At 41.8% G+C, this 26320-nt stretch overlaps 1 protein-coding gene across 1 annotated transcript in view; it reads right to left on the bottom strand.

Annotated features, from left to right (window-relative positions):
• The window catches only part of LOC309436579 (vasoactive intestinal polypeptide receptor-like), a gene marked incomplete at its 3' end in the record, with an annotated part of 72419 nt that overhangs the window by 29694 nt on the left and 16405 nt on the right, over positions 1–26320 (bottom strand). Inside the window, 4 exon segments of the mRNA XM_082045858.1 lie at positions 1131–1263; positions 3163–3263; positions 8913–9016; positions 25591–25698. Coding sequence (XP_081901984.1) covers positions 1131–1263; positions 3163–3263; positions 8913–9016; positions 25591–25698 — 446 coding nt within the window.

Here is a 26320-nt window from a genome sequence, read left to right as displayed (position 1 = left end):
CTTGGGGAAAAGCTGGGACTGGGCTACTCTTTGGTATCAGCTGAGAGGTGCTCGAGCAGAAAGGTCATTATATCAGCAAGGAAAGGACTTGGTGTGAGGATACAGAACAACCACAAGGCAAAGAAGAAATTGTGTGGATGGAATAAAAAAGATAATATTTTTCTAGTTCTGTATAACATAAAAAAACAGGTCCAGAAGGGATCTGCTGGACTGCTGTGCCCAGTCCCCTGCTATTAGCAGCAAGCAGCTCATCTACTGTTCTGAATTTATTATGGAGGGCTCCACATCTCTTTATTTTGCTGATTTCAATTTCCTGCCTAAATTTATTCATAACTAGTGTCCTCTTACGTCAATATGGCTTTAGGTAAACAACTTTTCTTCCTCCTTAATGTTTGCTCCAGCTGATAACGCTGGGTTTGAAAGTGAAAAAAAAATATCCCAACTCCTTTATTCCCCTCATTTATCATCCCAGTGGGGAAATTTCCCAGTTGCAGACAGCTAGCGTGGGATACAGATCCAGATGAAAAACAGACAGTGATGTCTACACATGTATTTCCTGCCTAAACTCCTGCTAAGAACTGGACAATCAGTGGAGCCCAGAGAGCCATCCAAGTGCAGGTAAACAGCTCTCCAGACTCCAGTGAGTATATTAATTAGAGCTTGACTAACTATGGTTGCCTTTTACACATGTAGCTCATGTATAGGTATTTAACCTGTAGATACCCGAAGTTAGTCATGTGAATCTGGATCTTACTCACACCCCCACTGAGGGGAAAGGTTTTATTGAATCCCTAAACTCAGAACCGCAAGTGTCCTTTGACCAGGATATCCAAGAAATTAACATCCTACTGGGAGATGGACACGGGATCGACTGAAGCTCCAAATTTTTGTAGAGCCCCAGTTGTGGGTTTGGCCTCAGAAGGGACCAGATGCCTATTCACCCTGCTAATCTATTTTATGCCTTTTCCATGCCAATTAATCTGCAGCAATCATGTTTATGCTTCTTTCAGACAAGAAAAAAATAAAATTGAAATGTTCCCAAAGTACTGTCTCACACGCATTTGCAAGGTAATTTTTGGTGTGTTGCTTAACAGAGTAAGGTGGAAACTTCGATATGCATGTGTACTTACCGAACTCACAAAGCATTGTTCGGATTCTCCACTTTCAAATAGGATGACATCTTTTATGAAGACCGCGATAGCTCTCATTATGAAGGACATGAAGAGGTGCATGTGAATATAATTTCGAGTACAGTGTAGTTTTCTGTTGGGAAGAGAAGAAACAACATTTCTGAATAGCAAGGCTTCTCAAAAGAATTATTTTTCTATTTACATGTTTCTTCTGCCAAGACATAGACTTGGAATTAAACATTAGAAACCCAGAGATAGACTGTGTTCTGATATACATCACTGCAAATCCACTTAGGGCTTTTAAAATCCACAGATCATGTGGCAATCCATACATCTGCAGCAGTGTTGCTGCTTTTCCAGTTCTCAGGAAAAAAGGTCAAAATACAGAATGACAGAAAGTAGGGCCATCATACTGCTCTCCAATGGAAAATAGATGTTTTTGACTGAGCAAACTGTGCTCATCACAAAGGCCTCTTTTCTACAGAATGTTTGTACCACAATAATTCTTTTCAAAGTTAAATGCGTCTTCAGAAAGAGAAATAAATTCTTATCAGCTGCTGTCAAAATTAACACATATTACAGGCTTTCTGGATCAATATGAACTACATTTTCACTTAAAAATGACTAATTATTAATGATATTGAGAACAACACAAGGGTTTTTCTCTCCCTTGCGCACTAATATTTTGAAGATGAATTCTGATCAAGTAGGTCTTTTTCTCAAGTGAGACTTCACATCAGCTAAAATGAAAGGCCTAATACTCTGCCAATGGGTACTTGGTACAGTCATCAGAACCACAACAGACCTCGCTCAGCAACAGGATCAAATTACCACCTCTTAATGAGTCACTGTGCATTGGCAGAGTATATGCTCTTAATCTCTGACGATGGCAAGATAATGTGACCGAGCTGAGTCCTCTGTACTTGCAGGCGAAGGCAAGTCAAATTATGCTGTTTCCCACAAATGAAGAGCATGAACCCTGACAATTGCACCAGTTTGGCTGGCACCTTGTACCTCGTTGGGATGATGAGATAATTTGCACGTGTGTCTGATTCACTCTTCCTTTGTGAGAGGAGTGGAGACAGCACATGTGTTGAGAAGTGCAAAGATCTCAAAGGTGAGGCCAGTCTTGATATAAGTGTGGGAGTTACCCTAGAACATAGACTGCTACCTATAGGTTTCCTTGGGAGTGATGTCTGGACCAGACTGTCATAAATTGGACAACCATATAATGCATTTCAGGGAAGCCATTGGAGAGTGGCATGAGATGGAAACACATCCAGAAGGTTTTTCCATCTCACAGATGTCGTCTTTTCCTGCTCTCTCCATACATGAACAACAATATAATAAGAGATCACCTCATATGCAAACTTCTTAATTGTAGGCACCCACATTTAGATGCCTGAATCTATTATAAACAATGGACACTAAGGGTTAATTTGCTGCAATCTAGGCATCTAATGCAATTTGGTATACTTTAGAGTATCTGCCCTTCAGGGTCTGCGTCTCCTGAAGGTCCCACATCATATCTGCTACCTGTGTGTGCATCTCAGAGGCTCCAGCATAACTGAGAGGGCTCTGGGTGTCTATGTCTTGCCATACAGCTATAGCAGGAAGCATTTCTGAAATAGACTTTGAGAGATAGTTTTGGGATGTGATTCACTTGTCCCATTTTGAATACCCACTTTAGTAGAAATGCATCATTCCATAGTATCCATATACACCATGCTGACTAGGTTCCTGTGGACTATATCAAAGTTGTTGGATTAACGGTCTCTAATGCAGAGATCCATCAAGCTACACTTAGTGAGATGAATCCAACCCAAATGGTTGGATTTGGGTTATAACTCCCATACAAAGACCACAAACCACTTATCAGAAAACAGTGGGCCTGAAAGATGGAAGAACTTCCCTCCCTTGTCCAACTGAGACTTTACAGAAGTCTTTTGCATCCATTTGTAACACTCATAACCTATTTCAAACAGCCACTATGTCCTTTGAGCCATCCCCTTACCTATGCTCATGGTCTTACCTGAAGAGACATAAAATGATCATGGCAGCTGTGAGAGCGATGAGCGACAGGGTATGTCCGATGGTGTAGCCGGTCTTGACTGTGCCATAGAATGCTGTTTGCTAATGTGAAGGAAAGAAACAAAAGAGGTCTTTCAAAGAGCTGCCAACATGCATTCCTAAATAGAACCATAGAATCATAGAATCATCCAGCGAAACCTGGACAGGCTGGAGAGTTGGGCGGGGAAAAATTTAATGAAATATAACAAGGGCAAGTGTAGAGTCTTGCATCTGGGCAGGAACAACCCCAGGTTCCAGTATAGGTTGGGGAATGACCTATTAGAGAGCAGTGTAGGGGAAAGGGACCTGGGGGTCCTGGGGACAGCAGGATGACCATGAGCCAGCACTGGGCCCTTGTGGCCAGGAAGGCCAATGGTACCTGGGGTGGTTTAGAAGGGGGTTGGTCAGTAGGTCAGAGAGGTTCTCCTGCCCCTCTGCTCTGCCCTGGGGAGACCACACCTGGAATATTGTGTCCAGTTGTGGCCCCTCAGTTCCAGCAGGACAGGGAACTGCTGGAGAGAGTCCAGCGCAGCCACCAAGATGCTGAAGGGAGTGGAGCATCTCCCGTGTGAGGAAAGGCTGAGGGAGCTGGGCCTCTGGAGCTGGAGAAGAGGAGACTGAGGGGTGACCTCATTAATGTTTACAGATATCTAAAGGATGAGTGTCAGGAGGATGGAGCCAGGCTCTTCTCGGTGACAACCAATGACAGGACAAGGGGTAGTGGGTTCAAACAGGAACACAAGAGGTTCCACTTAAATTTGAGAAGAAACTTATTCTCAGTAAGGGTAACAGAGCACTGGAACAGGCTGCCCAGGGAGGTTGTGGAGTCTCCTTCTCTGCAGACATTCAAACCCACCTGGACACCTTCCTGTGTAACCTCATCTGGGTGTTCCTGCTCCAGCAGGGGGATTGGACTGGATGAGCTTTCTATGTCCCTTCCAATCTCTGAGACTCTGTGATTCTGTGTGATTCTGCGAATGTCCTGAGTTGGAAGGGACCCACAAGGATCATGGAGTCCAACTCCTGTCCCTGCACAGGACAACCCCACAGCTCACACCGTGTGTCTGAGGACGTTGTCCAGTCTCTTCTTGAACACTGTCAGGTTGGCCCTGTGACACCTCCCTGGGGAGCCTGTTCCAGTGTCCAGTACCCTCTGCGTGAAGAACCTTTTCCTCATGTCCAACCTGACCATCGGGTTCTGTCATTGGTCACCAGAGAGATCAGCACCTGCCCTTCCTTCACCCCTTGTGAGGAAGCTGTAACTGTGATGACATTAATACACCATCACTGAGCTTTTACCGACTTTCTTGGTGAGGTAAGGAAATAGTCCTATTCCATTCTATTAAAAAATCTCCAGTTCCATCACCATTTTAAATCACATCCAGTAGAACACAGGACTCAAGTACCACTAGTGTGAATAAGAAGACTGTGTCTGGTTTCAGTGGAGCTTGGATCTCTCCAAAACCAGGTTGCAGGTTACACAAGGGAAAAGTTCATGCAGGGAGGACTCTGATTTGACACTTGCAGGGATAGCTACATGGTTATAATCTTGTGGAACAAGAGTGACTAATGTTGAGTAAAACAGGGCACTGACACATCCGCTCTGAGGTGGCGAGTATGATGAGCTTGATCTTATTAAAGAACTTCGATGATAGAACTGGTCTGGAAATGCGATTGTTTTTGTGCGAGCCAGATATTGTGTTTCAGCAAGTAAAAACTTAAAACGTTCTCACTGAAATCACAGATATGTTAATTAAGAAACGTATGTTAAATTGGAAATTAGTTTACGGCTTTTCTGTGATAGTACACAGAAGAAACCTCTGAGCATGGAGCACCACAGGACTTAAATCCAACAAGTAATCTCAGTCTAAATAAAATGAGGAAGTAAAGCAACAAAACTCCAGTTCTCCTAAGGCTCTCCAGCAATACTCTAAATCAATATATTTTGATTATCAGCTCAGAAAAAGGACAAAACATCAGTTGGTATTTGGACATTTGTTTTATCAATGAAAAATCCAAGATTTTGTAAGAATCTAACTCAGTTTGTGGAAAATCTTATTTTTCCAACCCTGATTGACTCACCTCTGCCCTCCTTGTCATCATTTTCTATTAAATACAAACCAAACGAGAATAAAGAACAAACCAAAACTGCAAAGAGCAGTTTAGACAGAAAACACTTTTTAACAATGGCGAGAGTTGACATTTTTGTATGTTATTTTCATAGGCCTTGACAAGTACTAGGTACTTTACAGAACCAGTGAGGCTGAGATGAGCAGTAATCCTCTAGCATTTGCACAAGCCAGCTTGGAGAGTGTTAAAACAGACCTTTCAGAGACTGCAAAGTTTACACTGGTCATGTCTATATTTCTCCTTAGACCTCAGATCTCAGAGATGGCTAAAAGCAGGGTGTCTTTACCGCCACATTGAATAAATCCACGTCACCAAGATCTTTGGGTCAGTAGTTCTGAATATGTAATTTGTAGCAATTTGTCTACCTGGTCTCACTCATATGATGCCAGGAGGATGCTATGATGATGGAGCCAACCAGTATAATGTGGTCATACCAAAGCCTGGCTCATCTGCACTGCCTGGAGGGACTCGCACTACAGTAAGGAACAGTGGAGGTTCTACCTTTCTACCCTATCATCCTGCAGATCCCACCCAAAGTTAACTATAGTCTTGTTTCCAGTCTTGTCTGAGTTTGGGCTCAGGCCTCTGTCCCCAAAGCAGCTGAGACTTTTCCAACAAAAGCAGTCAACTTCCTTAGTGTTGATGATGTCCTCCCTTCATTATCTGGTTTCTCTCCTGGTAGCACCAGAGCAGAAACATTCCGGGAAAGACCTGACCAGCAGAAGGAGGGAGATTGTTGTAGGGGAGTGAGCTGGAGGAAAAGGTTGTCCCATGCTATATTGAGGAGAGCAGAGAAACAAGGGAAAGGAAATTAGGAGATATCATAGGAGATGTTAGTAGTGGGGTGGTTGATGGAAACTGTAAAACATGACAAGGTAGGGCCTTTTGCTTCCAAAGTTATTCAGAAGAGCAAGTTATGTTATTCAACAAACAATTTCCTGCCCTCTTATTTTACGATGACCAATCCTTGCTGTATACAGCGAGATGGCTCTGCATTGAGCTGAGCATTATATCATGTGGGGTCATTTTTACTCCGGAAACAGCACAAAATGACTTCTCACTCTTCATTTGCACTTGCTAATGACAATCAATTCCTATTTTACAGATCTCAAAACAGAGAATTTCACCTAAGATAACAAATGGAATTGGAATTTCACTCAGCACTCAGATTACTAAAATATTCTCATTAGAAAAAACAGGAATTTAGAGAAATGAAGGCAATGCATGCCAGGATGCCTGGGTTCTAGTTCTAGACCTAGACTGATTTACAAAATGAAATGAGACAATTTCCTCAACTTCTCTCTTGTAAAAGTCTCTGTTTAGTTTCACAGGAATATGATAAGAACAATTAGTTAAGGTAGATGCTAAACTAAGATTAACCTCTCTCTTGTAAAAGTCTCTGTTTAGTTTCACAGGAATGTGATAAGAACAATTAGTTAAGGTAGATGCTAAACTAAGATTAACTGAGAATTAACTTCCTTGGTTTCCATTCAGCAGCTTCTAGATTTGTCCCTTGGTAACTGAGATCATTATGTGAAACATTTAGATTTGTAAGAGAAAAACAACAGAAATACTGATATCAAGTCTTTCAGTAGCCTTGCACCCAGTCATGCTTTGGGATCACATCACCTAGCCTAAACTCACCTGGGCTCCCTCTGGAGTAAATGCAAAGAGGTCCCTTGGGAGAGAAACGTGGGGTGAACTGACCAGTGGAGATGTCTACTTCACCATCTTCAGACAGAGCCTATGGGGACACTTAGGGTGGCCTCTCTCTGACCAGACAGAGCTGTGCAAGACATATGACAATGGGACAGCAAAACAATCCCCCCCATTTTCTATCATGTGGTTTTTAATGGTCAAGTTGGAGAATCATTATCACTGCAAAGATCATAAGTGCACTGCCTTGGTGCCTACATCATCTGCTTCTTAGGGACTGAGACAATTCACAACTAAAATGTTACACACAGCCCTCATTTATTTTTCATACTTTTCTTGTTTCTGACTTGAGACCAGTAGGCGTTAAAAGTGCATGAGGTGTTTTAAGCATGGAAGCTTATCAGCCTGTTCTCAACCTCATGTCCCATACAACCTGCTGTTCTTCTTTTTTTCTGTTCCCTTTACTTCTTCCTGCCCAAACTGACAGCCAATTTAGCAACAACAAAAATCTATTCTTCTTTACAGGCTAGTACTTCATGTTCACCCCCCTCAGCCACCTTTCACACAAATTAGACTTAAACAGCATGACAAAACTGCGGAAATCAAGAGAAAATAATTAAGAAAGAATTAAAAGAGCACAATACGTGTTTTCTTGGTAACGCAGCACTCTGGCAATGCTGCAATCCATTGGGTCGCCAAAGCATGTCCCAGGAATTCCCAAATCCCCTTTGCAGCTGGAACACAAACGGAGCTCTCAATGGAGGACCTTCCCAATGCAGACCAGTAACAAAGGCTTTTACAACGTGCAACTGGTGCCATGCAACTGAACCTGAGGAATGGGATGCTCGAGGATGTGAAGCGGTGGCTGATCTTGAGGGCAGACTCAAGATCTCTTCACTAGACCCCCTCAAATTCTTTGTGCAAATTTCCCTCTATTATTTTCTGTGTTCTTTCCCTCCTAAGGCTGTCTCAATTCTGTTCAGATTCTCCGTTAACTCTTTGAGTGCCTTGGTAATGTGTGACCATACACAAGGACCTCTCACTGTACATATTTATTAATTATTGAGATTCCTATGACAAGCCTTGACAAACACTGACATATGTCATACAGGAGAAAAAAAGCATGGGCATAGGTTTAATATAAACATAGAGTTGTGGTGAAATATAATTCTTTTCAAGCATAAGATTTTTCTTGTTGAATATGGGACAGCTGCAGGTGACTGGTTTAGATTAGATGTTGAACTTCTGGTTAAGTGAGGTGAATCTCACTTCCAACAACTTTTGTTATCCTCTTTGGACTTTACCCTTCATGCCTCAGCATGTAGCAAACCAATAACAAACTTCTTCCTGTGTAATGATAATACTCTATAAAGCTAATTATAGCAAGGTCAGTATCTACAGGCAGTATCCCAGAGAGCTTGTGGATTACTTCACAAAATGTGGTTACATTGCATGAAAATTTGTGCGTTCCCTGCAGTTTTATTGATTTTTTGCTGATTGTGATAAGCAGACAACTGCTGATGGCAAGTGAGTTTTGCCCTTTTATCCCTTTTGATCATTTGATACTTATGTTTGCCTAGAAATGCTAGAATCACCATATCTACTTAAGGCTAAATTTAAAAGTGGAGGGCTTGTTTCAAAGTTCAGCGTGGAAAATCAAGCACCTGAGGTTGCGTGTGGGCATCACACAGACACTGATCTGATCTCCTCAGGCGCTGATTTCCTGCCGCCCCCCTGCAAATCAAAGGGGGGGAATCATCTCTTTAATCAGATACTTAATCTCTGCTTCTAGGAATCACCAAGAAGATTCTTCCTTCTTGAGGAATCAGAGTGGGAATGGAAAAAAAAATCAGGTATGGGAAGATCATGTGGTTCTGATATTGATCCCTGGTAATTCTTGATGTCTACCCATCCAGGTTTACAAACCTCTTCCCCCGGGGTGCTGTTGGAATCATATCCACAAGCTACAGCGTATGGCGCAGGGTACACATCCGTCCAGCCCTGGCTTGTACAATTCCTGGTCACGTTCCCTGGAATAGAAAAGGATACTTCAAAAAGAAATGTTCAGCTTTTCGTTAAACAAATGTCTGCCTTTTGTTGATTAAAATGCCAGAGCACATTTCTTGTAACACTTAGAGTAAAATCCTCATACTTCTTGTCTGTTACGAAGTGTTTATATTACACAGAACACATAAAAGGGAGAGACTCATTGGGTCGCAAAGTTCAGACCTTAAAAACAAGTACATTTTAATATTGAGTTGCCCAGAAAACATCTCTTCTAATGGTATCATAATGCCAGTTGTACCCAGACCTTTGGTTGTTGGCACAACACCAATATTGTTTGAGAGTGTTATTGTCACTTTACCTTTGTTCCTGGAAAAACTTTCATCTAAACAAAGCAGTGAAGTATTTATGTCTTTCACTTCAGTTGCGAGAAGCCAAGCCAGGAATAGATAAAGCGCTCATTTCACGTTATGCAGGTAACGTTATGGAGGTCTGGGAAAAGAATGCAGTTCTCAAAACCCCAACCTCGTCTACAAGCAGAGCCCTGATCAAATGTGATTCCTGGGAAATCTACTGCACTCTCATTTGAGAAACAAACTCTTTGAAATTTGGCTGTGAAAGGAGAAAAACCAGATATTGACAACATGTGTTGCCTGTTTTAACATGTATAGTCAAAGGCAGGAAGATTAAATGGACTCATAAGCAAGCTGAGTGCCTAGGGCCTCCAACAGCCTGAAAAGAGCCTTAGTTAACATAAGGACTTCTCTCTCCTTCAGCCAAAACTGACAAAACTGTAAAGTTCACATGCCTCATTGGTACTCTGCATTCAGGATTGTCCAGTGTACACCAAGAAAAGCACTTCTTGCTTTGCAAAATACCTCCGCCTCCTGTCCCAGATAGACGTCAAACCCACTTTCCATAACAGAAGGTAATTAGCTGTTTGGACATCTCTGGTTTGGATGAATATCAGAAATAATTTATTGTTCAAAGTTGGCCTATGAAATGCACATTGTCCTTAAAATGATTTCAGTGGCAGCCAGTCGGTTTGTTGTTGGTAGGAACTCACTTCTCTGCTGAATCAACTTTCTCCGAGCAGACGTAAGGACATTATTTGTTGTCAGGAGGCCAAGATACCAAATTTAATCTTCTCCTTTCCTTTCTAAAGTGACTGCAAGATTGGTGTGACTGTAACAGGGATTCTAGTTACTAGGAGGGGTCCTGTTTGGCTAAGGGGTACATAGACATTAATCAAGCAACAGAAGGAGATACCAGCAATCTGACTGGGATACACATTACCCTAAAAGGTTCATAGTCTGAAAGGCCAAGATAGATGTTTGTTAGGCAAAAATAACAAAGAAGAAATACATCCAACAACACATTGCAAATCCTCCTCTCACCCACTCTGACCACTGGTCCCCACCCTGTCCATCTCACACGAACCACATAGTTGTGGCATTCCTTTTGTGTCATTTATCACATACAACTGCCTGCCACCACCAACTGGAAAGCTGGTACAACAAACTAGAATGAACAAACAACAGTCAAAACTTGCTTCTTAAATGAAGAATTACATCAGTGAAACTCAAGAGATTTGCAAACATTTCCAACAATGGGGTTCTTTGCACACAGGGATAATAAAACTTCTGCAAACAGGAGCAAATCTGTTATGTAGCTATGAGTCATGAAAATATTCAAGCATCACCTCCAGGAATTTCTGACAACTGAGTCATCTGAACATCTTCTGAACCTTAGTCCTGTCATGCACTGAAATCAGCAGCAGTCCATCCCCTGGCTTAATTCACTTCTAGAATCCCTGTGACAGGTGGATTTTGACACTAAAACTTGCCCCTGTAATTTCTCTTTACAACAGAACTAAACTCCATGCAGGCTTTGGTGCCTTTGTTCATTTTATCAGCTGCTTCAAAACAAGAACTTTAGCATCGTCTTCTGGGTTCCTGTTCCCAGGTTTCTTCTGCATGGTCATTGTTTCCACTTCTTTTTGCCAGAGTTCATATCGGGATCATAAGAGATCTTGTGCAAACAAATCAAGGACATGACTGTTCAGTACTTTTGTTTTGTTTTTTTTTTTTTTTTGAGGTGTTATGTAATTTCTGTTATTTCTTCTTCATTACAATGGATCCCATTATCTGAACTTTTCTGCTTCCTATTTCCTGCTCAAAACTCCTCCTCTCTGTTTGGGAATGCCTTTAGTTTTCATGGTGGTTTTGATTATTTGCTTCTTATTTCCAGTGAACTAAGGGCTGCTTGTTTAAGCTTAATTTCCTCCTATTTCTTCACTTTAAGTGCACTTCCTCACAATTCTTTGACTCTTTTTGTAATTCTTCTCGTTGCTCTCAAGAGTACTTCCAGAAGTTGTCTTAATGCTTTAGCAGATGTGGAAACTAAGGTAGGGGGAAGCACAATAACACAGCATCACTGGGATTAAAAAATAATAATACAAATGTCCCAGATTTTAGGGAAATTCACTTCCAAGGTAAGTTTTTCTACCACCCTTTGCTGCTTATGTGACATTTTGATGTACAAGTTTACACATGTAGTGCAATACAATGAACCTTTCTAATAACTTCCATGTTCTGTACTAGATGTCTGGGAGGTGCAAAAAGTACAAGGGTAGAAAATACAGAAAATACACAATTTTTGCTCAAGTGATAGCAAACAACATTTCTAATTACTATTACTTATCAGATTACTTTCCATAGTGAAAACAAACATACAATTTGGAAAACTGCCTCCCAAGCTTTTAGTTCTTACTCTGAGGTTTACAGGCAGCAGACTTTCAACTGGAGTATTAAACTGAGATTTTTGTGTTACAAGGTCAAATCTCAGCTCTGCCATAGATCTCTAGTGAAACTGCAGCCAGTTATTGTGATGTCCCTGGGTCTCAGTTTCTCCATTTATAGTGGGACTTTGGTAATAAAGTCTGATCTCCTGTCAATAGAAAGAAAAAGTATTCAACGCACCAGCTGTTTTCCAGAACCGTTTCCCATTAACTTGTATTTCTCACTACTGCATATAGCACATATTCTCCCCAGAATGATGCACTAAGAAAGTACATTGAAGTCACAAAACATAAGTGGCAGTACAGGAACAGGCAGAACTTGGGGACTTCGAGAGTTGACAAGGTCCCCAAAACCTTCCCATTTCCTATCAGACTGAAGCTAAATCTTTTCAAACTCTATTCCTGGAAAATTAATGAGAAGACCAGAGGCTTACAACTCAGTAACACATAATTAGCAGCGCACAGTGGAGGAGATTCACAGTGAGAGCTGGAAAGCATCCCATTGCCAGCAGGTTTGTGCTCCAGGCTCTCCTCTCCATTGTGGATAAAGGAAGCTCAAGCCCCTGGTATGGACAGAGTCCCCTTGGTAAGGTGGTATCCGTTAACAGCTTTTTCCTCATCCCACTTAAGAAATAATCTGTCTTTTGTGGGGTTTGCATTTCATTTTGATCAGAAACGTTGCAACTGTCAAAGCAGTGTATCTAGAATCATAGAATGTCTTGAGTTGGAAGGGACCCACAAGGATCATCGAGTCCAACTCTTGTACCTGCACAGGACACCCCCACAGTTCACACCGTGTGTCTGAGGGTGTTGTCCAGTCTCTTCTTGAACACTGTCAGGCTTGGGGCCACGACACCTCCCTGGGGAGCCTGTTCAGTGTCCAGCACCCTCTGGGTGAAGAACCTTTTCTTCATGTCCAACCTGGCACATCTTCCTGCCATTCCCTTGGGTCTACTCCTAGTCTACTACTCCTAAAACCCACATCCATTTTGATGAGATGATGTTTTCCATTTAAACTAAAAAGAAAAAGTTTCATTTTAAAAAAATCATGACTAACTCTCATCTATGATAATAAACTCATAACATGTCTTAAGAGAACTTGGCTTCCTGCTTTTACAGAATCACAGAATGGTTGGAAGGGACCTCTGGAGGTCATCTGATCCAACCTTCTGGTCAGGCAGAGCCACCTAGACCTGGTTGCTCAGAAGTATGTCCAGATACCTCCAAGGATGGAGACTCCACAACCACTCTGGGCAACCTGCTCCAGTTCTTGGTCACCCCCACAATAAAAAAGTGTTTCCTTGTGTTCCGATGGAGCCTCCTGTGTTTCAGTTTGGCCATGGTTAGAATATGCAAAGGCAATTAGAAGGTGTAAGAAGTTCTCATTAATTCAGAAGTGCACTTGTGAATGGGAGCCTTGCATGTAAGAGAAGTCCTCTTCTGGGTGCTGTCACAAACATAGGACAAAAATCTCTATTTCCCAGCAGGCACATGATCTCATGAGGCTGCGATACCATTTACGAGATGCTGATACTGATGTTGGTGTGATGTACTGCTCTCCAGCTCATCCACAGCCACTCTGTGTGTGGCAAAGAGCAGGTAAGGCAATGAGACTAAACTGTTTTCATTGCAGTGTAAATTAAACGAAATCTCTCCACAGCTACCAAAGGTGTAAATCACGCATGTTGGGAGCTACCCTGGCTTGACAGATGCACAATAATTGCCAAGATGCAATAACTCAATTGTGTACCTGAGTCCTGAGCAAAGCACCGCGGGGAGACAATTAGAGGGATCTCAGCACCCCAGCTCTTTCACCGCTGTCTTCTCTCTTTGCAGATATCAGGACAAAGAGGAGTTTAATGATGAGGTTTGAATGGGAACAAGGTGATGACCTTTTCATAAGGCTCCCTGCCAGGTAGGATGGGATGAATGTGAAAAAGGAGCAAAATACCAGTGCAGAAATGAAAGGGTGAGATAAAAAAAAAGGTCCTCTAGAGCTGACAAATATAATGTACAGAGGTAATCCTTATACAAGCTAAAGGAACTACAGGAATTCCGGACAACCAGGATGGGAAACTACCTAGTTATCTTTCCAAAAGTATGCTGTGATATAAAAGCCGTTGCTTACAGAAGGAAATCACAAGTACAAATACAACGCTAGACCTTTGGCTCATTTATATAAGTGCTTCTGACAGTCAAGGCATAAAACACTATTGAAAGGCAAGGGGTGAAGCTGCAGGCCTGAATAATGAGTTTTCAGTAAGTTTTACTGCAGCAGCTCCTTAAAGGTTCACGTGTAGCACGACAGGCCATAATTGTTTAATCAAATCCCCACATTTTTTGGTCCAGCCGAAGACACAAGCTCTGCAGTTAAGCAGATCGGGCTGGTCATCCAGGTCAACGTAAACTGCTATATATATGTAATATATGTATATCTAATAAAATACAGCTCTTCCTTATGCACTAATTCCATAAAATCCCACATGCAGCATGCCATGGCAATCAATTGTTTACACAAAGCACGAGGAGAGATCGTTCTTCCTCCGTACACTTTTGCATCTTTTTAGTATCACGCCTGCTTTAGGACAGGACTTCGCCATCTGGCTCAGCAGCTGCTCCTGGTTTAAGCAAATGCTTCTTCAGAGTTCACAAAGCCCTTTCTTAATTCCCTGATCTGCGTGGTTTGATGGCGTGCCTATTATGAAAATGGAATTGATGGTTGCAAGCAATTAGCTGAATGCTCCTATCTTTCCTTCTGATTTGCTCGTGTAGCCATACAAAATCTGGTACACGGCTCACATTTACCCCAAGTGGCTTTTTCTCACAGCGTGATTCAGAAACTCTCCGCTTTGGGCAGCAAATACAGAGGGAAAGAAATCCCTCTGAATGAAAACAAGCAGGACTGGCTAAATTCTGAGACAAGATTTGATCAAAAGTCCCCACATGTTTGTTTTGATCAAAAGTCCCCGAACCTGTAAACTTATGATGGAAATGTCCAAGTATTCCTGGGTTTACTTCAGTTTTTGGACATGCAGATTTCACTCATTGTTTTAATTCAATTTATTCTGAGGATAATGGCATTTTTCTCTTCTCTTCCTCTCCCACACCACTCTTATCTTTCTTAATTGGATCTACAAATAACAATGAATTGACATTCCTGATACTGAACAGGAAATAAGAAGGATTTTTTTACCTTTACCCTCTGCTTTTTATTTACCCCAATTGGGTAAAGAGCTGTGGAAGATTCCTAGGTAGCAGGGCAAGTTAGCAACTAAATGACTTTATGGCTTTGCATTTTGCATATCCTGGTGATGGAGGACATACCTTCTTATCTCCCTCAAATGGAAGCTGCATATGACCTCGACTTCCACACACCTAACCACTTAATTTATCTTATTCTTATACTCAGACTTTTTTTCTTACCTCTTTCCAATAATCCTGATAGCTATTTATACTTTTGGCTTTCACTTGTGCTTTCCAGGTCTATCACCCCTACCAATTCTTTATGTGTTGAGTGAAAACATACCTCCTTATGCTTATTTTAGACCTGCTGATGGACAATTTCACTTAGTACCCCTTCTCTCAGGCACCATGAAACAATCATTCGCTACCCGTGTAACCTCATCTAAATGTTCCTGCTCTGGCAGGGGGATTAAACTAGATGATCTTTTGAGGTCCCTTCCAATCCCTGACATTCTGTGATTCTGTGATACCTGCTTTCCCCACAACATTCATGACTGTATTTACCTCTGACTTGCATCCTTTCGATCCACACTTTTTCTAGATGGAAGAACATTAATCTAGCTACTCTACTTGTGCAGTGTCTGTCCATACACTGTTCCAATGATGGTGGCCCTATTCTCCTTTGGATGTGAACCTCCTACTGTCAACTGATGAAGCAGCTCAGCTGCACCTTCCATAAGGTTTTCTGTCCTTGATCATCGTTCCTCCACTGTCCACACAAGCATCTCAGAGGGCTGACTCCACATCTCCTTCTTCTGCCTTCTGGATCCTCATAGCCCTATACAAGAGGACTAACTCTGCTCTACAGTGAGTATTTATTTCCATCACTGGTCCTTTGGAAAAATTAAGAGATGTTCTACAGCAAAACAATGCGCACAAAATTTATTAATCGGGATAAACTCTCTGGAACAAACACATGCAAAACTTCTAAGCTGATTTCCTGATTTATAAATTTGTTTGGGAATTATGTGGAAGAGATCTGAGTCAAAATGACTTTGCAGATTGGGTTATATCAACTAGTAAAGGGCCTGGTAGAGGAGTGACATGATTTATTCATGACACATTGGAAGAAGTGATGAGTTAGCAGAACCAAGATAAAAACAGAACGTTTTCTTTATAAAAGGTGTTTAATCTGGGTACGAGTTAAACATTGAACAGGTGAGCTGAATGAATGCAGAGAGATAACTGTATTCCAAACAAATTATTGCCCATGTCTAGCTCTTAAGTTTTTATTTTTCTTAATTAATTTTTCTCATTTGTTTCAAATACACCCTTCAGATTCAGAAACGTGTCCACAAGTTTGTGTCATAGGTCAGGTTTCAGCTCTTTAATCTCAGAGGAGGAAAATCTCTTATTTGCTTTCAATGGGAGCCTGAATTCATACCAAGAGATATAAAGTCAGTCATTGCTAAGGGGTGTTCACTTTTGTCCCTCTCTTGCTTCATGTGCCCTTTTCTGTAACAGCTTCTAAAGGAGACCAGCAATCTGTCCTGCTTCTTTGTCATTATATTCCATGGTCAGAAATCGATTTTTTTTCAAGCAGAAGCTATTAAAGCCATAGCAGTTTTCATCATTTACTGTTCCTGTGATGCTGCTGAGCCCACTGGAAATAAAAGTACCACTTTTATTATTGATCTCTCCTACTGTTACTGGGGAACACCTGAGACTCTCAGACAGCTATAGCTTGCACTAAACTGGATGCTAAAGCAGTTACATCTATGGGGTAAGTCATGACAAGATATTTTCCAAACTCTATCTGCCTCAGTCATGATCTTACAAGATCATTCTTTCAGTACAAGCTCTGCTTAGTGTTTCATGCTATTTCATATTTTCATTATTTCATTATCACAGGACAACCTGTGGCATGGTGTTAGCACGTCGACATCACAGACATAGCCTTCAGTTTCTTCACATGTTATTTTTCACATCACTTGGCCTACAGTTATTGCTGCCACATCTCCCTGAAGCTTACTGCACCCTCGATTTTGGGAAACCCTCAATTTTCCCTTATCTTTCTTTCCTCTTCCTGCATATCACATTTCTAAGTGTGCAGATCTCGACCCTTAATAAATACAGATAATTCCTCCCTTCTTCACATCACATATCCCCTTAATTAGGACCTTTTGTAAACCCTGTTTGTTTTCTCACACTGAAAGCAGAGCTGTCAAACTCTAGGACAAACTTCTCATTAGATCTTTTGATATTGCAATCATAGTATACCAGGAAAAATTTACAAGAAAAAGATGCACATTTCTGGGTAAGTGGAGGAATTGTGACTCCACAAACCATGGGATGGACCTCAACACAATGTGCACTGGTAACACTGGGCATACATGACTTGAGGTGATCAGTAGAATAAGGTTCAGCTGTTGCTCACAAAACCTTCTCAGCACCAACCCTTCAGAGTAGTGGGGCACATGCAAACAAATCTGAAAGGTCTGAAACAAAACCAAGCTTTAAATATGCCATATATCCGGAGAGCCACCTGTTTCTTCATTTACCCATGCACATTGCTGAGGTGGCCAAGGTGGAAGGTGCACATGAATGTAAAATCAACACTGATTATGGAAATGGGATCATCCAGCACTGTTTTTCTGCCTTGGACATTCTGTTGTCCACAACAACTAAAAAAAATGAACATCACACAGGGCTGGATGTTGTATGATGGGCACAGTGAGAAGGAGGGTTGGCTGACTTGTGCCCTTTTCTGTGAGTTCAGGGTGGTCTGGACAAATAATTGGCCCAATTCCACGTAAATGAGGAGGTTTCCTGGAAATTCTGCCTTTGTGATATGAAGGCACATTTGGAAAGCAGAGCACCAGAGCTCTCAGTGAACAAACCTCCGTAACAGATGAACTCAACTGCTTGTTTCCTTTTAAATGAGCATTGTAGTAAATAAATAATGGGTCTGGTTCATTTTCAGATTCTTGATGGCAGTGAAGAAGTCTTTTGCTTATCTGCTGCTATCTATCTGCTCACCCCTCTCCTAATTTTATCCAGTTTTCATTCCAGTTTCAAAGACAATATAGAATAAAGGAGAAAAAAAATGAGGAAAAGAATACTGGCTCACGAGAGAGAGATTAAGATGTTTTTCAAGTAAAAGAGAATAATTTTCAGAGGGGTGTAAATAAATGCAATTCTGCGTTTTTGTTTGTTTTCATCTACTCATTACAGACCTCTTTCGCATGAGCAAGAGGTTGGGATTCATCTCCCCTAACTTTTGCCATGGAAATGTAGGGAGTCTAGGCTAAAGTAGACTATCGAGTTCCCTGTAGAGGCCACATCCAACATCCAAAGGTCATCTCATCCCTTCCTAAGAAGTGTCACATGATAACACATATCTTGGAGGTGCTGGAGGGAGCAATTAGACAAGGAGTTTAGACTAGATGAGTAATGTTAGGTGCCCGTGGGTCAGTGGAAGGAATCTCATCCATATGTTTAACTAAGCAAAAGGAAAAGCAGCAGAACACCAGCTCCCTGGAGTCCCTATCCATGTCCTACTTACAAATTCATTTGAGCATCCCAAGATATGGCTGTGCTCTGCTCCAAGACGCTGAGCCAACAGGGCTTCAAGTGTGTTTGGAGTTCACATGGAGCATGTGAGGACCCTGCAAGCTTGCAGGTGGCATCAGTGGAGCGACCTGCAGTGGTCTGTTCTACCACTTGCATCAATGAGGGTCTCATTCTCATGTTATTTCATGGGGAGCTCTTCCCTTTGCTCTGCGCAGTTGTGTAGAGATGTGTGTGTGTGCCAGATCTGGAAGAAATGAGGAGCGGTGATAGCTGGGTATTGCTTCAGCCTGAAACATACATGGACCTGTTGGAGAGGGCCCAGAGGAGGCCAGCAAGATGATCAGAAGGCTGGAAGACCTCTGAGGACAGGCTGAGAGAGTTGGTGTGTTCAGCCTGGAGAAGAGAAGCTCTGGGGAGAGCTTATTGCAGCCTTTCCATAATTAAAAGGGGATGATAAGAAAGATGGGGACAGACTTTTGAGCAGGGCCTGTTGTGATAGGACAAGAGGTGATAGTTTTAAACTAAAGGAGGGGAGACTCAAGCTGGACATGAGGAAGAAATTGTTTTCAGCGAGGATGGTGAGAACCTGTCCCAGACTGGCCAGAGAGGTGGTGGATGAACCATCCCTGGAGACACCCCAGGCCAGGCTGGACGGGGCTCTGAGCAACCTGAGCTGGTGAAGATGTCCCTGCTCATGGCAGGGGGGGCACTGGGGGAGATTTGAAGGTCCATTCCAATGCAAACTATTCTATGATTCTATGACCTGAATGTTAACAGCAAATGACTTAAATCCAATGAATTTGACTTGATTCCTTCTGTCTTAATGGAGTTGGATTATGTTGCAAAGGATTAGTGAATGTCCTTCAAAGTGAAGGGATGGAGAGAGGGTGTCATTTCCAAATCTCTCTACAGATGAATCAGGAAAAAAAATGAGATGACAGAATTAGACCTTTACTGTCCACTGTACTGAATTTGCCAAAAGGCAAGTCAGAGGCCAGGGATGATATGAACCATGTTTTGTGTATAAGTCCTCACAACAACTGAGATGTACATAGGATCAAATGGTAGTTAAAATAACTTTGGGCACAATACCAAAAAAGACAACTACAATATACAACAAAAGAGCTTTTGATTTGTATTTGTTGAATTGAAATGTACCACAGAGAAAAAAGATACCTTTTAAATTCAAATGAAAACGCTATCTGAAAGAAGAATATGAATGCTAAGAGGACATTAAATAAATAAATAAATAAATGAGGAGACATAATCCTCCTCATGGATTATGGTTTCAAAAACCCACAATAACATAATAAGATCCATGATTTCTCAGACAAGTCTTGGGGCTCTGCTTGTGCAGAAAAGGACTTTAGGTCAGATTCTGATTGCTAATGCCGGTATAAACTTCAGTTACTCCAGATTTAAAAGACTGTAAATCCAGACAAGAATTTGTTTTCAATTTCTTTAGATTTAAGACAATATTTGCGTACAACTTGCAATCATATTAAACACATAAGTGATTTAGATACATCTAAAAATTTTATGTGTGTGGTGGTGGATGAGCAGATTTGGTCCACCTATAGCTGAGATCCTGAGTGTCTTTTCTGATAGACTTTCCTCCATAAACAGTGAGGAAATCACAGGCTGATTCACACCCCTGAGAAACGTCTCCAGGACGTATGAGATGTTACTGTCTGTTTACTGCAGGAGAAAACCCATATATCTATCCAGATTTAATGCTGAGCTTTCACAGGGCTAACTTTAGATTATACTGACCCTGATTGCCTGCACCACGCAGACAGAAAGGAGCAAGCCTGAAATCAGTAGAAAACCCACCTTGATTAATATATGATCTTGTTTAAATTCAGGAGTTTATAAATCCCTGATTGAATCACCTTTCTCATGCAGCCAAGACCTTTTGGATCCCTATTGCCATGTAGAAGAAGAGAAGCTTGCTGTTTTCACGAATTAATGCTGGTAAATATCCCTGTGATTTCAAAATTCCTATTTAAAATAAAGCAAACCTAAACACTTGGCATTGCTCTGCACAAATATGTACCTTAGAGGTGACACACAATGCAACTGCCAATTTTTGCAGCTGGCATTAGCCACGGGAGCCTGGTTACATGACTCTCATCCACCCTAATTCTTGCCTGAAGAATTGCACAAAACCTTCTGAATGAGCACCATGGAAATCAGTTTAACAAGCTGTGAGCGCGCGTACAAGCTGTCAACAATAAGCACAGACAGCTTCGTGCTCGTTCTAAGACTCCAGGTAGCCAATAAAAGCATCGCTTCCATGGAAATCCAAAGCCAGATATGACTTGGAGGATTTGCTTCTCAGCGTGTAGGATTTGGAACTGCTAAACAGGACAAAAAGCAGAATTTTGAAGCCAGGAAATGTCCTGAGCCAGATGGACAACATTCTTAGCAATGACATTTAAAGGAAGGGGAATAATTTTGCTAAGACAACTCAAGATTCACCTGAGACCAATACTTTAAGTCTTAGCTTGCTTTGTAGCTCATAATGTGCGAATCGTATCTGGATATTCAGTGAACAGGTGTAAAACCAAGTCCCTCACCCTCCTGGCAGTGAGTAAGTGACATATTCCAGTCTCCTTCCCTCCCTGTATCTTTGGCTCACTGTATATGAAATGCGGTGGGTCCATCAGAAGAACACACAGAAGCAGCCCTGGAGATGTCCTGGATCCTTAACTTCATCTGATCACATTAAAAGCTCATCGAAGTTAGTCTTTACTTCCCACATAAATCCCCACTGGAACCTTCCTCCAGTTTCTACCTATGACTCTATTCATGGCAGTTTGCACAATCTGGTTTTGTTGAATATTGCCTTTAACCACCCTTTTCCCTCCTTGATTTCACTCTTGCAATGGAAACTCTCACCTTCTGTGTTACTAAACTGAGCAAGTGTCACTAAGCCACCACCTTCCAGTGTTCTCTAGTATGATTTATTTTTTTTTTGCCAGAATATCTGTCTTTCACAGCTTCAGTTTGTCATTCACTTGCAGCAGAAGGAGACTAAAAACGAATGGCAACATATCTGGAAACCACTGTAGGATGAGGCAAGTCATCTCCTACCATCTGGAGGAACAAGAGTAGCCTTGCAGAAGCTGCCCTACCAGTGGCTCATAGTTTATCTCAGGAGCCTTCCACGTCCTAGCACTGGTCCAAGGATCTGACTGGTACAAGGTATGATGATGTCCAATATTCAAGAGGACATGCGGAAACCTAATAAATGGTTCAGGTGGGTAGTCAAAGCGGTATTGTCACAATCTGTGATCTATGCTACATCGGACAAATTTTCATATAAGTTTTCTGACCGCTCCCATGCATTATCTCTTTCTCTTTATTTGTGCATGAATGTCACAATAACTCTGAGAATTTCTGTTGTTTTCTTGTGATATGGAAGGGAAGTGGAGCAGGAAAAATAAGTAAAAGATGATCATGACGGAGGGGAAAGGAGAGCAGAAGTAAATTTAGAGCACCAGAGCAAAAAGGAGTTTGGCAAGCTCAAAACTCAGAAGAATCTCACCTCGTTGAGTGGGATTCCAGAGCTAAGTTATTCCCATCCCCGCCCTTTTAAGTCAATTAATCTCATAGTTGAAGCTTACGAGCTGTCAGTGCTGATTTTTACTGTTTAACTTGTGCACGATGAACAATTTGCTTTTGGAGGAACTGTGGGAAACAAATCCCTATTATAAATGTCATCTTCCCTGTATTGAAAGGAAGCTGGAATGTTCTGGTCAAGGGATAGCAAGTAATGCACTTTAATAATGAAAGGTGCCAAAAAGATTTTCATCCATGTCTTTCACATGGTACTGACGAATGTCAGGAAATAATAAAAATCTTCTGGATTTGTGAATGGCATAAAAATTTAATGTCAAATGACATCAGGACTATGCTAGGCATTTTAAGGGTTCTAAATGCCAAGAGATATTTTATCCTTTATTTACCCTAAGACAGGATATTAGTCATTTGAAGAGCAGATTCTCCATTAGGCAGTAAAATCCTATTAACTCTTTGTTCCCCAGTATTTTACCTTTTCTCTGCTATAAATACACAAAAGATTTTAGCTTGATCACAACTTGGTATAAGCTTTCATGTTCCTGCAAAGGGATCAAAGAGTAAGACATAAACAATAACCAGATGATTGACTTCCTTGAAAGCTGTTCAATGATACTCACTACTACAAAGGAAGAACTGCTTCACAGACTTCAATGGCATTAATTTTGCAACGAGTTCTATGAAACAAGAGGCAATCTTACCCTCCCTCAAGATCATACGTGCTTTCCACATTCTTATATGATCGTACAAAGTGCAGAGCTCAGAGAAAATCAAAGCTGCTGTTTCTGGTTGGAAATGGCATTAGTTTCTCTGTTTACAGGAGGAGATGCTTGTCCGTATGCTCTGCAAAGGTGGCGTTCCCCTGTATTTTAAGACCTTCACATCTGCCAGAGCCACTCTACTATAATTTAATTGAAAATGGAGATAAATATGTGGTTTATCGATGCTATTCAGCTCATTCTGAAGTCAAAGTCTTAAAGTCAGCTGAACTGCACCTCTAAGAAGCCTGTTTCTCACCACTGACTAAAGCTCAGAGACAGGTTTTCATATGGAAAACTCTAAAATCAGTTGATAGGAATGCCATTCCAGGTTAGAAACTAATTTCCTAAACAAAAGTATCTTGGCATCAATTGAGGCATCCTCATGAATTTCTTAGATCCCCAGAGTATCTCAAATGGCACCAGATGTTTATGTTTAAGAATCTGAATGGAGCCCTCAGTGTCTACAGTGCAGGTGCCTGCATTTCTACCATACTCAACCGAAAATAATTCAATACAACAACTGACATCTAAAGAGTTGCTCATGTTCCTACAGACAGGTGTCTGCTGACTGCACTGACTTGATTATTGTGGATGTTAATAGGATCTTGGACACCTGCCTCGTACAGACCCACCTGCATTAGAAACTGCAGAAATTAAGAGTGCTGAATACCCTTTCTCCAACAAAGCAAGTCACTCTGTGCTTCACCGTATTAAATGAGGAGAAATCGGTATTTCCATGTTGCTGTTCATCTGGTCTCTTTAAGTGGCTAATTTAAGATGAGATGTATCATGCTCTTGACCGAACCAGCCAGCTTTCCAGTGACTGGAATCCCTGGATGACAGTCAGATGCACAAAACTGCATTTAACTGTAGGAAACTCATCCAAAGCAACGTGAAATCATGCCAGAAGGCTGCTGACATTGCCAGCTGCAAGGCAAGATGACATTTGCTGATCCCACTGCTCACAGAACCGCACAAATGCCAGCAGACACACTATAACATGGGTAGTGGGTCATGGGTTGGCTTGTGTTTGAGTAGTTTTCTTGACCTGGTACATGAAGAGCATGGACAGCCCAAGTGATGCCCTAACTGCTCTTGGTGAAGTCTGGACTTATCCCAGAATAGGAACCATTCACATGCCTAAATATTAGTTTTTTTGAGACAAACACCCTTTGGTACCTGAGGGATCCAATGACACATGAACTATGGGAGAACTACACCTTTCTGCAGGGGAACCTGGAGACCAGAATGTCCTAGGACATCTTGAAGAGCAGTAGTTGCCCCTGAATGAGCAATTTTTTTGAGTCTCATAAGCCCAACCTACTGAACTTCCCTTACCTTAAGTTCAACATAACCACAATGATATATCTATGTATGTGTTTGAATATATATTATATATTCCTCATTGCTCTGCTCTGGTGGGATGAAGTATTAAAAACTTTAAGTAAAGAGTTATTTCTTCCCTTTTAACTAACTCCGCTGGGTCTCTAAAACCCAGTGAGCGAATGTTCTGCCCAGGAGAGGGCACGAAGCATCAACAGCAGGCAATTATTCCACATGGCTGAACTAATGCACAGGGGTCTTGTCCTGCAAGATGTGATATTACAGCAGCTTCTGTCAGCTTTCCCTGGGTGTTAACACAGCAGTGATGAACTATTGTAGAGTTTTGAAACAGGGAGTTTACAGCATTAGGATAGGACAAAATCCAGGGATTTTGAATTTCCCTTCTGGGTCTGCAAAGATTTTTGGTGTGGCCTTGGGTAAGTGATGTAATCAGCATGTGCTGTTTAATCAGTGTAGTGTCCTGGTCTGTTAAACAGGAATGATATTGTATCCTTACTCCCATTCATAATCTGTCACCTGTGTTTGGACTGCAAGGCTGTAAAAGTGGAGACTTATCAGCTCGGTGCATAATTTCCACTGCAAAAGAGCTTAATTCTCCGTGGAGGCCTGTGGGGCTACTATAATAAAAATAGTAAATAATGACTATAAACTACCAGAAGACAAAGCGGCCAGTTGCTGCATGACCCTTGAGGCCTGCTGAATAGTAAGTTAAATTCCTTTCTCCATTAACCTTCCCTGCTCGTTATTTGTCAGGTTATTTCTTGGCCTGTGGCCAAATTTGTAATTTCAGCAGCAAAATACTTTATTACACGCAGGTTCAGCTTGTTTATTTTATGTCAGAGACTTAATTAATTACAGTGCTAAGCTGTTCATTTTGTACAACAAACATACTATTACACAGGTTGATGCAATTTTCACCGCACAACATCCATATTATTGGATTTCACCAGGAGCCAGTTTTAGAATCAGAGAATGGTTTGGGTTGAAGGGACATCCAAAGATCACCCAGTGCCACCCCTGCCATGAGCAGGGACATCTTCACCAGCTCAGGTTGCTCAGAGCCCCATCCAGCCTGGCCTGGGATGTCTCCAGGGATGGGGCATCCACCACCTTTTTGGGCAACCTGTATGATCCCTACAATCCAGAGTAGCACATGGTACCACAAGAAGGATAGGAAGGATGTTCTAATGCTTTGGGCATTCATGTATGGCTTGGAAATCTCCTTTACTCTTTGCAAAGAGCTTGTTTCTCCCTCTGATTGCACCAAGAAGCTTCCCTTGTGATACGATGTGAAACCCCACAGGCAGAGAAACCATAAAACTGTTTCAGGGAGATGTGGTCCCTGTTTTTTGCTTACCGAGAAAAGTGGTGAGGAATCTGAAGTATTTCGGGCACGGCCGTACCACAACCTCTCCAACCTCTGCTTCGGGCCAGCATGTGATGTTGTCCCATTGCCTTCTGCAACCTGGGGAAGAGAGAAAAGCAGGTGGTAGAACAAACATAAGTGTTACCTGCTCCATGGAGCAGAGGAACCGGGGTAGATCAGAGCAGGTGTGCAAAGGCATATTGAGGCTATTATCTCGGCGCAGGCACCTTTTGGAATGAAAAGCACAGAAATATTTTCTTTAAACACACAGCTTTCAGCTACCCTGGTCCCTAAAATTCAGCACTGGTCATGTCTGTAGTTTTTCCAGAAATCAGTACAGAAATTACAGCACATCGCTGCAAGAACGCGGAAAATCAGAGCTAATAGAGAACAGTGCCTTTTTTAGATTGAAAAAGCAGAAATGCCTAATTAAACATCTCTCTTCCTTGCTTTTATCTCTCCCTGTTGCATTGAAACACCTGGTCTGAACATGCGATGCTCCACTTCTCCGCTTCCCCCAAACTTCTGTCACCACCTTTTTCTGACCCTTGAAACGAGATGGTTGTGCAGGGGATGCGCTCAGCAGGAAAGGGGACACTGATGACAATCAAGAGATAAGGAGCCAAATCCCTTCTCAAGAAGCAAGTTTTTCCCCTTAAAAAGTGAGAAAGCGCAAGACACTTCCGAGGTTGAAGAGGGACAGTGTGTCACCAGGAGCTGC

The sequence above is a fragment of the Streptopelia decaocto genome (genome assembly GCF_964273445.1).
Source record: "Streptopelia decaocto genome assembly, chromosome: 2".
Taxonomy (NCBI): domain Eukaryota; kingdom Metazoa; phylum Chordata; class Aves; order Columbiformes; family Columbidae; genus Streptopelia; species Streptopelia decaocto.
The sequence above is the reverse complement of the archived record's forward strand: the minus strand, read 5'-3'. Positions and strand labels throughout refer to the sequence as shown.